The following is a 17,296-nucleotide window of genomic DNA, read 5'->3' as shown; positions in this document are numbered from 1 at the left end:
AGTTAATGCCCAGGGTACATGAAATAGAAAAACGAGTTAGATGACACTGAAGAAAGAGACAAATCTGGAATGTGGGACATTCTGAGAGGCCCCCTGAGCATAATTTCCACAGTAAGGTAACGGCATGAAAACAATTAAAAAGATTTTAAGAGATTTAAGAGCCTTAATAACTAAATGTAATCTGTGTATGCCTTGTTTGGATTCTGGCTTGAATAAAACTGTGAAATGATACTTTTAAGACAATTGGGAAATTTGAATATAGACTAGATAAATGATAATACCAAGCAATTATTTTCAGTTTCGTTAGGTATATTAATGACATTCTGACCATACAAGAAAATGTCTGTTTTAAGAGACACATGTGAGGTATTGAGGGGTGAAATAAAGTGTATCATACTATTTGACATTTGTTTTTAAAAACATCTTCAAGGGGTTCCCATTGTGGCTCAGTGGAAAGGAACCTGACTAGTATTCATGAGGATGCAAGTTCCATTCCTGGCCCCGCTCAGTGGGTTAAGGATCTGGTGCTACCTCAAGCTGTGGTATAGGTTGCAGATGAGACTTGGATCTGGCGTTGTTGTGGCTGTGGCATAGGCCTGCAGCTGTAGCTCCAATTCAACCACCAGCTTGGGGACTTCTATATGCTGCAGGTGCAGCCCTAAAAATCAAATTAAATAAAAAAGTAAATAAATAAGATAAAAATAAAAACACCTTCAAAAGGAAAGGAAACGAGGAATTTCCCTGTGCCGCAGTGGGTTAAGGATTCAGCATTGTCACTGCAGTGGCTCAGGTAACTGCTGTGGCATAAGTTTGACTCCTGGCCCGGGAACTGCCACATGATGTCACCACAAAACAAGGAAAAAAAAAAACAAGAAACAAGAAAAAAAAAAAAAGAAAAAGCAGAGAGAAATCAGGAAAGGAAGGCTAGTGAAATCTAGATATTTACTGAATATGGCTAATAGTTCATGGGAGTACATTTTATTATTCTCATTATTTGTATTCATGTTTAAAATTTTTACCTTTTTTTTTCTTTCTTTCTTTCTTTTTTTTTTTTTTTTTTGGCTTTTTAGGGCCACACCTACAGCATATAGACATTTCCAAGCTAGGAGTGGAATCAGAGCTGCAGCTGCTGGCCCACACCACAGAAACAGCAGTACCAGATCCAAGCTGCACTGTGACCTATGCCACAGCTCATGGCAATGCCGGATCCTGAACCCCCTGATCAGACCCAGGGATCAAACCCACATCAGAGTTCCTATTGTGGTTCAGCTGTTAACAAGCCCAACTAGCATCCATGAGGACTTGGGTTCAATCCATGGCCTCACTCAGTGGGTTAAGGATCTGGCATTGCTGTGAGCTGTGGTGTAGGTCACAGAATCGGCTTGGATCCCATGTTGCTGTGGCTGTGGCATAGACTGGAGGCTATAGCTCCAACTAGAGGAACCCCTAGCCTGGGAACCTCCATATGTGTGGGTGCAGGCCTAAAAAAAAACAAACAAACAAACACATCCTCATGGATATTAGTTGGGTTCGTAACCTGATAAGCCACCAATGGGAACTCCCTCATTTTTTTAATCTAGAGAATTCAGTAGTCTCCAGCAGTGCTAACCAAGAGAATTAAACTACAACTAATGAAATTAAATTTAAACTACACATGTAATTTAAATTTTTCCAGCAGTGGCATTTAAAAAAGTAAAAAGAAACTGGAAACATTAATATTACATTTAACTTAGCCATATATATATAAATATTTTCATTTTGACATGTAATTAATACAAAAATTGTGAATGAGATAATTTATATCCTTCTCCACCCTGTCCTCGAAATCCAGCACATCTCAGTTTCCATTAGCCACATTTGAAGTGCTTAATAGGGACATGCGGCTGGTGGCTACACAACTGGGTCGTGAAGACAAACTGTTTGGACTGCACCCTCAGCTGAATTCTTTAATAACCCTGTGTTCAGCCAGTGACTCACTGATTCAGGTGAGTCCTAGCCGACGAGACCTACTAGATAATCCCTGCATGTGTCTTGAATGAAATGAATGAAGATACTGTGGAAGCATTGAATGCTGGGACTTTATCAAGCTTTCAGAACAGGTTTTATGCCCGCCTTTAAATCTGCTTGATGATAACTATCTTTATATGTGTCAAAAGAAAAAGGAAAGTGAATGGGTCAGAAAATACACGCAAAGAGAAACAAAAAGAAAAACAAACATCACAGAGAATTAAAAGAAAAGTGCAAACTAGAGCCTAAGCAGAGAGGCACTATTCATGCACCAATTCCTCTTGGACTACATGCTGACTCACGCACTAAACGCACTAAAATGCTACAGGGGCTGATGGAATCCACGGAAACCAATAAAAAAAAAAAATCACAGATAACAGAGTGAAGGCCCAAACATAGATTTTGTCTCATGATCTCTCTAGAGGACAACGTTAAAGAAGGTTTGCTGTGCAGGAGACGACTGGAACCAGGAGAGTCTCAGCTACTTGGATGACCAACAAGCATGTCTTTGGAGAATAAAAGCTGGGGTTTCCAGATGGCTCCCCAGCCCTTTCAGGGTGCCTCTTGCCCACCCATTACTCCCAGATAGCACACACTCGCACACACACCTGGCCTTGTGTATTTTCAGCTTCGTCCGCTTGAGCTGCTCATATATCAGAGGGATCATCATTGCTGCCCGAAGTTCCCGACGACTTGGTTTGCAAGACTGCCAGTAACTGGCAAACCTCTTACCATATCTTGTGTTTTTAATCATTATCCGCTGTAGCAGTTTCATATTGGAAGGAAATGGCAATGCTGTGTGGCAACAGGTAAGTATATGAATCAGGAGATTCTATTCCCGCATCGTGTCCTCCCATAGCTGTCCTGAGTCCTGACCCTTGGAGTTGGCCAGTGTCTGACCTCTGCCCACCCCACACCCTGAGACTGGAAAGCAAAAGGCTGAAAAATCCCAGTGCTGCTGTCTTTTCTTTTCTTTTCTTTTTTTTCAGGGCCATACCCACAGCATATGGAAGTTCCCAGGCTAGGGGTCAAATTGGAGCTGCAGCTGCCACCCTACACCACAGCCACAGCAATGCCAGACCCAAGCCGTGTCTGTGACCTACACCTTAGCTCACAGCAACGCCAGGTCCTATCCCACTGAGTGAGGCCAGGGATCAAACCCGAGTCCTCATGGATGCTAGTCGGGTTTGTTACCACTGAGCCATGACAGGGACTCCAATCTCATCTATGCTCAGACATGAGAGACAAACAAGAGTTGGAAAAAGAGAGATAATACCTTTCTTTTCAAGTTGAGCCTCAAGGTCATTGATGGAATCATGAGCATTAAGGAATCTGAATGGAAACTGTCGACTGTGGATCACTGACCTCTGGAAAGCAAGGGAGGCTCATGAGTAGAGGACCAGGGAGGTATCTGGGGTTTCAGGGACCAGGAAGATGAGATAAGCACTCTATTAGATCTGCGGGAAGGTGAAGAAGAGCAAAATGGATATTAGAGAAAGGTGGAGAAATACATAGAAAGACGTCACATGGTAATATGAAAAGAGGTAAAGAAAGGAGAGGAACAGAATGTTCTGTTTCTTTTATATCAGGTTCTCTGAAGTTAGTTACATCACAGAATCATCTCAGAAAACAAAAAGGAAAGTTCTCATACTCCAACCTCTCAAAGGGATGATGAACCCCCAGATCTGTGTCCCCCAACCCATCTGTACCTCCATACCTGCTTACAGACCACATGGAAATAGCCTGGTGGCTACGACCTTCCCCAGCCACCAGGAGAAGCCTACCCCCCTGCCCCTCATACGTACAGCCTGCTGGAGTCTCTGGAGCACAAGCTCGTGGTGGAAGTCGCTGATTCCAACCCGCAGCAGGTTGCACAGATTCCGAAGCATGGCCATGAAAGGAAGCTTCCCCCTGTCTGTGAAGGTCGGCCATAGGTGAGAAAAGCAAACAAAGTTTGAGTGAGAGAGGTCAGAGACCAGAGCAAGAAGCTCAGAGGCCATGCTGAATCTTCAGGTTGAAGGAAATGAGGTGCTAACATATGATCTATCCTACACAACATGCTTTAAAGGTCTGGAAAGATAAAAATGGGGTTGCCTGAGTTTGGAGTAAAATCTATACAACCCATAAACAGGATTTAGCTATTTCTTTCTCTTTTTTTTTTTTTTTTTTTTGCTGTTTTTTTTTTAGGGCTGTACTCGTGGCATATGGAAGTTCCCAGGCTAGGGGTCAAATCAGAGCTGTAGCTGCTGGCCTACACCACAGCCACAGCCACAGCAATGCAGGATCTGAGCTGTGTCTGTGACATACACTGCAGCTCACAGCAATGATGGATCTCTGACCCACTAAGCAAGGCCAGGGATCAAACCCACATCCTCATGATACCAGTCAAATTCATCTCTGCTGTGCCATAACCAGGAATTCCCAGGGTTTGGATATTTCAATAAACTACTTAGGTTATCACTTTTGTCTGTTGGCTCTAGCCCTGAGACTGGGCTCAACTGGCAAACTACATTCTCTATAATCTAGCATAATGATTTCCAAACTTTTTAGATGGCTGAAAGAGAAATTTCCTAGTATAATCATATTTATAAATTATGTACATGTAGTACAATCATTCATATATCAAGGTACAATACACACTTAAATTATAAATTCACCATTAACAGTTGAGTGTAAATCCATATTACAAAGAGTCTTCTTGATAATTCATAAGTTTTTTGGCCAATGTCTAATAAGAGATGGTTAAATTATTTTAAATTATTCTTTATTTGAAGATAGATGAAAAAGATTTATCCTGAAGCAGAATTTTACTTCTGCCACTTTCTCATTGTTCACTTGTCTCTTGAGATTAGTATCACCTTCAATCACAGTTTCTTTATAATGAAGGTTTAGGTCAATTTTAGAGGGTTAATTTGGTTAATACTGAATAATAATTCAAAATCCATTTACAATTCAAAGGTAAGCTGCAATAAGTCACATTATGCAGAAACCAAAAAAGAGTGAGGGGCACCTTCAATGCCTTTGTATTGTAGAACTCCTACTCGTCCTTGATAACCTCAACTATCATACATGACATACAGCCACATAACAGGCACTAAGTGACTATAGGGGTTCAATCTGTACAGTAAATATTGGAGACATTCTTTCTTTTAGACAAAGGTAAACATAAATAGGAAGTACCATCTAGAGATGCATTCAGACCACATTAAAGACCACACCAACTTGCCTGCCCTCCCTCCCCCCACATCCCAGGCACTAGCCTGCACCATCAGTAGAATTAGGAAAGCGGTGGCATCTTTTTTAAGGTGATATAAACCCCATCTGAATTATAGCTAGACGCTTTCAGCCTTCTGGAAGCCTGGGGCTCTTCAGTCATAATTCTTCTTTTTTTTTTTGTCTTGTCATATGGAGGTTCCCATGCTAGCAGTATAATTGGAGCTGCAGCTGCTAGCCTATGCCATAGCCACAGCAACACAAGATCCTTAACTCACTGAGCAAGGCCAGGGATCGAACCCGCATTCTCATGGATACTAGTCAGGTTCATTAACCACTGAGCCACGACAGTCATAATTCTGATTTATAGTCTGTGTAGAACAATTAGGTGGTATACACAGCATAAATGATATGTTACAACTCATGCACTATTGCACCCTTTGTCAACTCATAAGTTTTGCTCTAATGTTGATAGGGATGAAGGTTTTCTAGATCATTTTGATAAGAAATTAAGTTTAATATCATATTTAGGATACTAGAAAATAAAATGAAGATTTAACCTATAGATTGAGAAAATTCAATGATTTCATTCCAAAAAAAATGTGTTAATGAGTTATTAATGAGCCTGTGGTTTACAAAGAGGGATCTGTATATCTGATTACATTTTATCTTACACATCCTGCCTTCTCTCCAAGCCCCTTTATCCTACTCAACCCAAAGTTGTATCAAACATTGGGGAAGAGATTGTCAAGCATGTGTGTGTTTGTGTGTGTGTTTATATGTGATTCTGATACACACTCCACCAATGACAACCACAAAGTGAGAGGAGTGATAAGAAGCTGAGCAACTTGGGCTGTCCTGAGTATAAACTATAAATGGCAGCTCACAGAGAAATAAAAGCCAGCTTTGGCTGCTGATGCTCCAAAATATGCAGTCTACAGAACTCAAGCAGTCAGGGAGGGAGTGAGATGGACTGGGAGTTTAGTGTTTGTAGATACAAACTACTGCATTTGGAATGGATAAGCAATGAGGTCCTGCTGTATAGCACAGGGAACTATATTCAAGCACTTGTGACAGAACATGATAAGGATAATGGAGAAAAAGAATGTGTGTGTGTGTGTATATATATATATATATATATATATATATATATAACTAGGTCACTTTGCTGTACAAGAGAAATTGATAGAACATTGTAAATCAACTATAATAAAAAAATTTTTTTAAACTCAAGCAGTCAATGGGAGTTCCTGTCATGGTTCAGTAGTTAATGAATCCAACTAAGAACCATGAGGTTGTGGGTTTGATCCCTGGCCTTGCTCAGTGGGTTAAGGATCCGGCGTTGCCATTAGCTGTGGTGTGGGTCACAGACGCAGCTCAGATCCTGCATTGCTGGGTCTCTGGCGTAGGCCAGCGGCTACAGCTCCAATTAGACCCCTAGCCTGGGAACCTCCGTATGCCATGGGTGCAGTCCTAGAAAATGGCAAAAAGACAAAAAAAAAAAAAACAAAACCTCAAGCAGTCAAAAGTCAGATAGAAAGAAAGAAGCTGACTTTAAATCTCAAAGATGAAAGAGGAAGTAAAAGAAAAAATGGAATAGAACCTTCTATCATTAAAAATAAACTAGCTATCCTCCCCCTGCAAAAAAAATAAAAAAGAAAAAAACAGAAAGAGAAGATTGTAAGTAACTTGGTCTTCCCCATTTGAATTCATTATCACAATGTGCAAATTACCTAAAACATCCATGCCCTAAAAATGGGTTTTGGTAGAGATTCCAATATGCCATGGACAGTCCTACCTTGTTTGGATAAGTTACACAGATACTGACACAAGTGAAATCAGAGAGAAAGTACCACTTTTGTCATGTGTTGATAAAGGTTTGTATATCCCCTAACTACATCTGGAATTATGACCAGTTACCTATAATGCCAGTGCTACTCAAAGCAGGCCCACTGTCCACTTCAGTGGGTCAATGGCAGACCTTACAAACCCAATCATTTTCAGGGATGGAACCACCAAGCAAAAGAATAATAGCGTCATGCCATGGAAATCTAGGGTGCAAAATGCAGAGGCACGAATGAGGAAGGGAGGGAGGGAGTGTGATGGTCAAGATTACCCTACCAAGGAGTTCCTCCCAGACAGAAGCTTTGTTTCCCCGCAAGCTCAGCTCCCGCTCCCAGGTCTCAGGCCGGGCGAGCTTCATCCGTTTCCCAGCTCTGCTGGAATCCCAGGGGCCCGGGAGGCGACTTCGAGAAAAGGCCTGTAGGTCGGAGGGATATCTGGAACAGAGGAGGAAAAACTTATCATTTCAAAGCCAGCCAAAACTAACTCAGAAATGAAAAGGTGAGTCATCCAAAACTAGTCAGTTGTGTTTAAGGCCAGTCTGCCCAAACTAATGTTGCTGGGGCCCAACTACAGGAACTGGGGCCAGGGGTGTTGAAGAGTCGGGGGTTACCAAGATGGAGCATGTGTTCAGGGTACATCTGCTCACCTGCAGCCCAGCAGGGCTTGGACATGCTGGGCAGGCTCCCTGATGTGCAGTCGCTGTACCAACTTTTTCAGGGTGAACCTTGGCTCACTCTCTTTCTTTGATACTGCATTGTAGGTCGCCTCAAACTGTGGAAATATCCCCAAGTCCCCCAGAGTCATTCAATCTAGGACTGCGGTCACTTTTTTCAGAAAACAAAAACCAAGATTATCCTATTCCTATGAGGTAATTTCTTTCCCCAGAGTAGATCTCGGTAAAGAATAAGAATAGGGGGTAAAAAATCTCCAGCAACAACAGCTCCTACGGCGAGCATAACAGAATAGGTCTGTGGGGTCACCACGTTTCATTTACACAAGGTTGAACTACCAGTGGTTAACATGGGATGACTGGCTTGTGAAAAACATGAGGATAGAATAAAGAGAGAACATCTTGTTCTTGAAGGGTGGGAGAGGGAAGAGCAGCTCTTATTTAAATCAGTCAGACATGGAACAGGGAAATGGAAGCATCAGCACAATGCAGGCTGTGAGGTGTTTTAAAAAACGGAAAGATGCTGGCTTTCAGAATTTTCTATAAGAGAGGAGCTAAGTTTAGGGTGTAGTAATAGGATGAAAAGATTGGTGGACCAAATAAGGATACGTATTCTTATAATATTAATAAATATTTTCCTATTTTAATGATGATGGTGGTGACATCATCACTTATTCAGTGCCAGGAACTGTTAGAAAGACCTTAAACACAGTCCCTGATTTATTTAATCCTCACAAAAACCCAATGAAGTAGGTACTGCTATCATCCCCATTTTATTTATTTTTATTTTTGGTTGTGTCCATGGCATCTGGAAGTTCCTGGGCCAGGGACCGAACATGTGCCGCAGCAGTAACCCAAGCTGCTGCAGTGATAATGCTGGATCCTTAACCTATTACGCTACCAGAGAACTCCAATCCCCATTTTATATGTAAGGAAAATGCAGCAAAAAAAGGTGCATCATGCTGGCCAAGGTCATGTAGCCAGCAAGTGGTGGTGGTGGTGGGATTCAAATCCACGTGGTCTGATCAGGTTCTATGCTCTTAACCACTAAGTGCAGTGACTTATTTGTTAATTAAGTGAAAAAAGATTTTGTGTTTGGTTTGTTTTTAAAACTTCCTATGGAAGGGAGATATTTCATAATGTTTTAATCACTTATCCAGCTGGATGTACCTCTTGTCACTCAAGTAGGATACCAAAGGAGAGCAAAAATGGAAATAAAAGGAGCCTTTCCAGAATTCCTGTTGTGGCCCAGCAGGTTAAAAACCTGATTAGTGTCCATGGGGATGCCGGTTCGATCCCTGGCCTCGCTCAGTGGGTTAAGGATCTGGTGTTGCCATGAGCTGTGGTGTAGGTCACAGACGTGGCTCAGATCTGGCATGTAGGCTGTGTAGGCCAGCAGCTACAGCTCTGATTAGACCCCTAGCCTGGGAACTTCCATGTGCTGTAGGTGCAGACATAAAAAGACAAAAAAAAAAAGCCTTTCCCAGTGCCCCCATAATCACAGTTGAGAATTCCCTAGGTAGGACAGTGGCATGTGCCTGCTACACTCACTATTAGTACTTCTAAGCCAAGTGGAATTCCATTTCTAAATATTAGTTGAGAAAAGACTGTACATGTACATTCAGAACCCCAGAACAAGGACTCACCATCATTTGTTCACCTTGAAGAGGCCGAATGAACTTTGGCAAAAATTGCTTTGTCTTAGAAAATGTATGCTCCTTCTGTAGGGACAGAAGCCATTTTAAAAAAGAGAAGTGGAGACTGTCCCTAGAGAGACCTATTCCAACAGTCCTAAAAGCCCATTGCTACCAAATAGGAAGCCGGCTGGGAAGAAGCAGGCCCTGCCCTCTGCCCTCTGAGCTCTACCCAGCTCCTCTGCCTATCTCTGACTCCTTCTTTGCCTGGTGGCAGAAACATGTCAGGTGCTTAATGTGGGATCCTGGCGGAGGGGTGTCAGTGTGTTCCCTCCTCCCCCTACTTTCCCAGGGAAAGAGGCCTAGGCTGTGAATGACCAGGGATGAGACAGGGACTGACTGGAGGGCGGGGTGGCCGGCGGGGGCGCCTCTTGGCCCTGTGCTTCCGAGGGTTGTACTTGGCCAGTTGATACTCGTCAAACTGGGCAAATTTGTCCGTCATCGCAGCACGTAGGCAGGCAGGCAAGGGCACCAGCTTGTCCTCCTCTCCTCTGGCCAGGCTCTGTCAGGAAGAGGAGAAACCATCAGGAATGAAACCCTCTAGACCATTCCTAGGGTTAAAAGAGAGCACAGAATCGGGAGTGCGGCCCCAGCACCAGCTCTACAATGACAGTTTCTGTGGTCCTGGGCCTGGTGGCAGACCTCTCAAATTCTCATGCTCTTCATTATAAACACGAGATCCAGAACAACACCAATTCTTCTCAAACTCTGTCCAGCCCTTCTCAATAGTATTCTCCCTGTTGGATGTCCCAGCCTGGTAGAGGGAGAAGCTATCTGGTCTGGGTACCAGGGTTGAGGATGGCCAAGAGGATGCCAAAATACCTGACAATTTTCTCCAGTGATACAGCGAGCAAAGGAGAGGGAACCCAGGGAGGGTCAAAGCCCAGGGAACTGAGTACCATACCTGGTAGAACTCAGCTACCTGGATCCAATCAGAAGGCAGCTGGACGATGGCACAGAAATATCGTCGCAGGTGGGGGCGGCAGACTGGCAAGAAGGCAGCAATAGCCAAGACGTTGTTGGCTACATCCCGGACATTCAGCTGCTGCCTGGCGTACAGAGATGCCTAGGGCACAGGGTAGGAGGGCTGGCATCTCAGCCACTTCACAGCATCATGCTCTAAACTAACTTGCTTATCTAATCTGCCTGCATAAACCTTTTCCTGAGTCCTCCAGATAGTCTATAAGATATAAAGTCCAAGCCTCTTGGCCCAGCATTCTACATGCTCCATAACCTAACCCTTATTCACCAGTCTTCCCCTAAGTCTGCTTATCATCTCCCAGTTTAACCAGGCCCTTTCCCTCTTCGGAAGACCTCCCACCATCAATGTCTATCAAAAACTTACCCAGGGTTCAAATTGCTGCTTTATGCTGCCATCTTCCAAAACCTCTGAGGAAACACTTTGCCCCTCTTCTCTACTTCTGAAACTTTATTCACTATCTACTACTCCATTTGCATGTATATAATATTTGGGATTGGTTTTGCTTCCCTAATAATACCATACACTCCTTAAGAGCCAGATACAAGTTTCATTATATCTGTTGGTATAACCCCTCAGGCCTAGCATTGTGTATTCAGCCTGAGTAATTACTAAATAAACAAATCCCAGTATACTCTTTCTCAATCCTATCTTCCCCTAGTCCTAAGAGAACCCCAGAGACTGGGCCTCAGACTCACCCAGAGACCCTACAATCTAAGTAAATCTCCTTCCACTCCAGTATAAAGCTGGTCACTATCCCGCTCACACAGCCTAACTAAATTCCCTCCCTCTGAGCTTCCCACCCCGATCCCCTCCTTCACATCACAATACCTTGAGGATAAATTCAGGCTCCAAGGGGGCAAGCTCACTACAGAGCTCAAGGAGGAAAGTCTGGATAGAGTAAGCCTCATTTTTCATGTTTGCATTTGACGCCAGGGTAGAACAAAGATAGCTGATCAGAACCATCTGGGAATCGGGAAAGAAAGGGAAGAACAGAGCAGAGAGGTAATAAGGACCAACTTCAGCATCCACTCAGGGCAACTTACAAAGTCAAAGACAAAGAGAATGAACCCAGATTCAGGAAGATGTTTGTCCAGCTGAGAGGTTAGAAAAGGGGACTAGGGGAGTTCCCTTCATGGCGCAGCAGAAACAAATCCAACTAGGAACCATGAGGTTGCAGGTTTGATTCCTGCCCTCGCTCAGTGGGTTAAGGACCTGGCATTGCTGTGGCTGTGGGGTAGGCTGGCAGCTGGTAGCTCGTATTAGACCCCTAGCCTGGGAACTTCATTATGCCGCAAGTGCGGCACTAAAAAGTCAAAAAAAAAAAAAAAAAAAGGGCAGGAGAGACTAGGAAATGAGAAAATAGTTTCTTCCCCTTCTGTCGGTAGAGATCTGGTTCAGCCTCTGGTGACTACTCCTCCCACCACCATTAACCTTCCCCATCTCTGGAACGTTTACCTTCTTTTCCTGAAGGGCCTGGTCAGTAGGCTCGGGATGAGATTCAGAGTCCCCATGAGTGAGCTTCAGAGCCAGCTCCTCCACCTCCTCCTTCTCTCCCAGGCTTAGACTATAAAAAGGCATTTCAGCCTCTGCCCATTCCTTCTCATCCGACTTTTTCTCTCCTGAAGACCAGCGACCCTGGAGAGAGCAGCAGTACTTAATCCCAGCTTGCACCCACAGCCCCTCAGAGAGGGAGCTGAAAGCAGCTCCCAGGGCTAGGAAGAGTCCACATCTATCTTCCAGCACCTGAACCCCTCTCCCTTCACAGCCCAGCATGGATCTGTCCTGTCTGGGACAGATCTATATCCCCTTTCCCAAACCCATAACCTGAACCTTTGCTCAGATGCTTCATGATCCTCCTCATTGATGCCACAGCCTAGGAGCCTGGGCCCCTCGCGACACACCTATGAGGCTATTAAGGTATTCTGGAGTCAGAAGAAAAAGGGCCCATCTCCCAACAACCATGAGCTTACCCTTAGCCTCGGCTTCCTCATTCCCGGCCACCTACCTGATGGGGCTGTTAGAAGACTAAATGGGATCACTCATGTATGACTCTGCAAATCGCAAAGCCCTAAATAAATGTAAGATCATAGTAGCTAAAACCCTGACAATGACCCTGTGAGGTAGATTTTCGCTGACATCATCTCGAAGGTAAAGAAATTACAACTTCACAAGCTTGGAGTTCCCGTCGTGGCGCAGTGGTTAACGAATCCGACTAGGAACCATGAGGTTGCAGGTTCGGTCCCTGCCCTTGCTCAGTGGGTTAACGATCCGGCGTTGCCGTGAGCTGTGGTGTAGGTCGCAGACGCGGCTCAGATCCTGCGTTGCTGTGGCTCTGGCATAGGCTGGTGGCTACAGCTCCGATTCGACCCCTAGCCTGGGAACCTCCATATGCCACGGGAGCGGCCCAAGAAATAGCTATAAAAAAAAACCAAAAAAAAAAACTTCACAAGCTTAAGAGTCTTGCCCAAGGTTGAACGGCTTGCAACTAGCAGATGGTAAAGGGCTCAGATTCACATTCCCCTCTGTCCAAATACCCAATCTACACAGAAAGATTGTGTGCTTGTCTACTGATCCTGACCTGTACACCAAACATACTTAGATGTGTAAAAGTGAATGTGTGTTTGCACATACACACTCAGAGAAGTGGTCCAGGATACAGTAAAGTGTCTCATGCCCTATGAGATCTCAAAAGCACTTGATTGATTCTGCTACTGCAATATCATGCATCCCCCGATTCCCCCGCCCCTGACCAGAGGCTTTCTAAGGACAAAACCTGTTTTTGCTGTATTGTCCAGAATATTGAACTAGATATTCAATAAGAGTAATGCTGCTTATGAAGACAGCCCTGGGGTAAAGGACACCTCAGGAAGAGGTTCTGAGGAAAGAAGGTACACAGATGCAGAGCAGCACAGAGAGACACTGTGACACTGAAAGCTAGTAACCAGAGCACCTAACAAATACGGCTGGAGTGAACACAAGTGCCTGGAGCTATTACCAAAGCTGCTTCCTGAGCTGTCTCTGTGGCAGAGATGGTTTTCAAGACCCTGGGGCAGGTCAGAAGGCTTAATCCTTCAGAGAGGCACTGAGCCCTTGAGGCTGGAGGCTCAGAGACCAAGTGGTTGCTGGCATTCAGGCTGCACAGATCAGCTTGTACCAGTCGAGACAGCTGGAGATTATGGAGCAAGGGGCTAGGAGACACAGTGCTCTTTAATATGGGGAGTGTGGCCAAGCACCGGTTTTCCAAGGAGAGGATGTCTCGGTGGACAGACCCATGACCACGTGGTTCTTCTAAAGTCTTCAGGTCAGGAAGTGTGGCCAGGCAATGGTTCTCCAAAGAGAGGATGTCCAGGTGGGGAGACACAGGCCCGTGTGGTTTCTCCAAGGTCTTCAGGTCAGGAAATGCGGCCAGGCACCGGTTCTCCAAGGAGAGGATGTCTGAGTGGGCACACCCAGGCCCACATGGATCCTCTAAGATTTTCAGGTCAGAAAATGTGGCCAGGCACTGGTTCTCCAAAGAGAGGACGTCTGAGTGGGCAGACACATGCCCATGTCGTTTCTGCAAGGTCTTCAGGTCAGGAAGTGTGGCCAGGCACTGGTTCTCCAAGGAGAGAATGTTCAGGTGGGCAGACACATGCCCATGTCGTTTCTGCAAGGTCTTCAGGTCAGGAAGTGTGGCCAGGCACTGGTTCTCCAAGGAGAGAATGTTCAGGTGGGCAGACTCATGTCCATGGATTTTCTCCATGGCTGGAGCCCAACCAGTATATGCCTAGAAGGAAAGACAGGTGATGAGCAGCTGGCTGTGTTGGGAGTGCCTGTGTACTGGCACTAAACTTTTCCCATAGTCCTCCTGATAATGCCAGTGAGCTTCAGGCAGAGAACAACCAATATTTATTTTTCGAGGACTGGGTCCAAACTAAGGATGTATTCAGGGAGTACTCTATAGGGAGTATTTTTGTTTGTTTGTTTGTTTTTTGGTCTTTCATCTTTTTAGGACTGCGCCAGTGGCATAAGGAGGTTCCCAGGCTAGGGGTCGAATCGGTTGTAGCCACCGGCCTAGGCCAGAGCCACAGAAATTCAGGATCCGAGCCAAGTCTGTGACCTACACCACAGCTCACGGCAACAGGATCGTTAACCCACTGAGCAAGGGCAGGGATCAAACCCGCAACCTCATCGTTCCTAGTCGGATTCGTTAACCACTGTGCCACAACAGGAACTCCTGTTTCTCCTTATTAAAACTCCCTGAAGGTCAGGGCTCTTTTGTCTTGTTTACATCTGTATGTATCACACACATAACCTGGCTTCTGATCTCCCAGCCTCATCCCTTACTGCTACTCTCATCTAACTTTTTTTTTTTTTTGGTCATTTCTAGGGCCGCACCAGTGGCATATGGAGGTTCCCAGGCTAGGGGCTGAATTGAAGCTGTAGCCCCCAGCCTATGCCAGAGCCACAGCAACATGGGATCCAAGCTGCGTCTGCAACCTACATCACAGCTCACAGCAATGCCGGATCCTTAACCCACTGAGCGAGGCCAGGGATCAGACCCGCAACCTCATGGTTCCTAGTCGGATTCGTTAACCCCTGAACCACGACGGGAACCCCAACTCTCATCTAACTTTAAGCTTAAACCATACAAACTCTTTTTAGCTTATGAATTGCCAAAGCATCTCTTGACTTTAGATCTCTGCACAGGCAGACGGCTAGAACGCTCTTTCTTCTACTAAGACCACACCACCCTTCCCCAACTCCTTCTTTGCTAACCCAAATTCTACTTTCCTATCACTCTGAAGGCCTCAATTTAAGTCATTTCGTCCAAGAAGCCTCAGCTGACAGCCACCCCTTGTCTGGTATGGTGGTGCTTCTATATTCTCACAACCACTGTGCCTCCTCTATCACAGAGCACATCCCCTCTATTGTAACCGCCTGTTCATTTGTCTTTCACGCCACCAGACAGTAAGTTCCTGAGGACAGAGACCCTTTAGCCTTGTTCACCACTGTTGCTAAAATGCTACTCAGTGTGACTCAAAAGCTTTTGAGATTCTGCTAAAAGCTACGGAGTTGGAGCTTTTCACAGAAAAACATGAGTATGTACTATTTTGCATTCAGTTTTCAGGGATTCCATCTATGGATCTCCTAGTATCTCCAGTAACTGCAAATTAAGAACCTCTGCCTGAGAGAGTACTTGAATTCATATCATTAGGAATGTATATACTCTCTTATTTGGACAAATGCTTATCTCCTATTTACATTTAAATATTTTAGGAATAATTATGTTGTTAAGTAAATCACTTAATCCCTTATACTCAAAAGCTTATGGACAGGAACATAGAACACTTCCAAGAAGACTTGAATGGACTGACAATCCAAAGCCAGAATGGCCAATGGATATTAGTGCAGGCAAAATGAATCAAAAGTAATGGCCTGTGTGTCCTGTACATTTCCCTCATATCTTTGCACTATATAAGACCCCGGTGTCAGAGCAGGAAATCTCAGAATTGACTCAAGATTTAAAAAAGAAGTCTCACAACAAAAATTAACTTAATAGAAATATAAAGTTAGATTTTTGGGGGTTTTTTGCACCCTGGTGTTTGTGAAGGGAGATTCAGCTCACCTACAAATGAGAGCAAAAATATCTACAAATGAAAAGTAAAAATCCTCATCTCTAGTTTCTAGCTCCATTCTCCAGGGATAACCACTACTATTTTTTTTTTTTTTTTGGTCACACCCTTGGAAATTCCCAGGCCAGGGATAGAACATGAGCCATAGCAGTGACAACGCAAAATCTTTAACCACTAGGCCATCAGGGAACTCCCACATGCTAAGTTAAGTTTTATATGAAGAGTTTCAGACACTTTCTATGCATATATACAATTATATGCATAGGTTTATATGTCTGCTTTCCCCATATCCTTCCCCCCCCCCTTTTTTTTTTGCTTTGTACAAAGAAGTTCATACTTTATAGATACTTTTCTTCACTTAGTATGTCTTGAAGACCTTGCCGTGTTAACACATTAGTATCAACCATACTTTTAAGTTGGCTGACAGTCTACCTGGCTCAAGCACAGCCCGGTTTCCGTCATTAACAAACCGTGCTCGTACCACGGTCTGTTTGTGGCAGCTACTCTCTCCTTCCCAGAAGCACCCGGAGCAAGGAAAAGTGACCCCCTTCTCACTTAGTCCCCACCTTCCTCTCCCAGTGTTCTTCTAGCCCTGGGCCCGCCCTTTCCCTCATCCTCCTACGCTCGCTCTCTCACCTGCCCTTCCCACTTTCCCTTCACACACCACTCCCGCTCGGGGAGCATTAGGAGCAGCCAGACAGAGGCCCCCGCCCGGCGCCCATCTGGCCAAAGCCCGGGAGGTTACTACCTAGCCGCGCTAGGCCCTTCCCACCGGCCCGGGTGCCGAGGCCACGCGTGGACCCGAAGCCAGGGGCAGCTGCTGCCGGCGCTCGCCCCTCCCCGGAGTCACCCAAGCCTGGAGCAGCTGGCTGTCACGCGGGGAAGCTCCGGTCCCGGGGGCAGGAAGAAGAACCCGGTTCCTGGTTCCGCGGGTGGAAAGAAGGGAGACGGGGCGGGGAGCGGGCCGGGCGAGGAGCGGGGGAGGAGACTGCGCGCCGCCGGAGACGCTGGGCGGGGGCCGGGCCCTGAGCCCCCGGGAGGAGAGCGGCGCCGCTGACGGGGCGAGTGCAGAAGAGGACTTTGCAGCTTTTTCTGAGAACTGAGTTTACTTCCATTCCCTCCCTGCACCTTCTTCCACCGCTTCCTAGTCCTCTTTTCTCCTATCCCTCAGGCTTCCTCCTCTACCATATTCCCCTCTTTTGCTAAGTTTTCTCTCTTTTGTTTTATCTTTCAACACCGTTTCTTGAAAAGATTTTGGCATTTTCGCTAC

The 17,296-nt window shown here is 45.2% G+C and overlaps 1 protein-coding gene across 3 annotated transcripts in view; it reads right to left on the bottom strand.

The window, feature by feature from the left end:
* Nucleotides 1-16,977, bottom strand: part of TEP1 (telomerase associated protein 1) — a 41,385-nt gene extending 24,408 nt beyond the window's left edge. Inside the window, exons 1-12 of one of the 3 annotated variants that reach the window (XM_047795007.1) lie at nt 16,663-16,977; nt 13,407-14,177; nt 11,867-12,046; nt 11,240-11,374; nt 10,334-10,495; nt 9,770-9,931; nt 9,382-9,456; nt 7,712-7,836; nt 7,342-7,499; nt 3,813-3,922; nt 3,284-3,374; nt 2,616-2,802 (exon numbers count right to left, since the gene is read on the bottom strand). In XM_047795007.1, the coding sequence (XP_047650963.1) occupies nt 2,616-2,802; nt 3,284-3,374; nt 3,813-3,922; nt 7,342-7,499; nt 7,712-7,836; nt 9,382-9,456; nt 9,770-9,931; nt 10,334-10,495; nt 11,240-11,374; nt 11,867-12,046; nt 13,407-14,177; nt 16,663-16,710 (2,204 nt within the window). In that variant the 5' untranslated portion in view covers nt 16,711-16,977. The remainder of the gene's footprint in view (nt 1-2,615; nt 2,803-3,283; nt 3,375-3,812; nt 3,923-7,341; nt 7,500-7,711; nt 7,837-9,381; nt 9,457-9,769; nt 9,932-10,333; nt 10,496-11,239; nt 11,375-11,866; nt 12,047-13,406; nt 14,178-16,662) is intronic. The other 2 variants (XM_047795008.1, XM_047795010.1) reach the window with 2 other exon arrangements.
* Between the last annotated feature and the right edge of the window lie 319 nt (nt 16,978-17,296).

The sequence above is a fragment of the Phacochoerus africanus genome, chromosome 9, assembly GCF_016906955.1.
Source record: "Phacochoerus africanus isolate WHEZ1 chromosome 9, ROS_Pafr_v1, whole genome shotgun sequence".
NCBI lineage: Eukaryota > Metazoa > Chordata > Mammalia > Artiodactyla > Suidae > Phacochoerus > Phacochoerus africanus.
The sequence above is the reverse complement of the archived record's forward strand: the minus strand, read 5'-3'. Positions and strand labels throughout refer to the sequence as shown.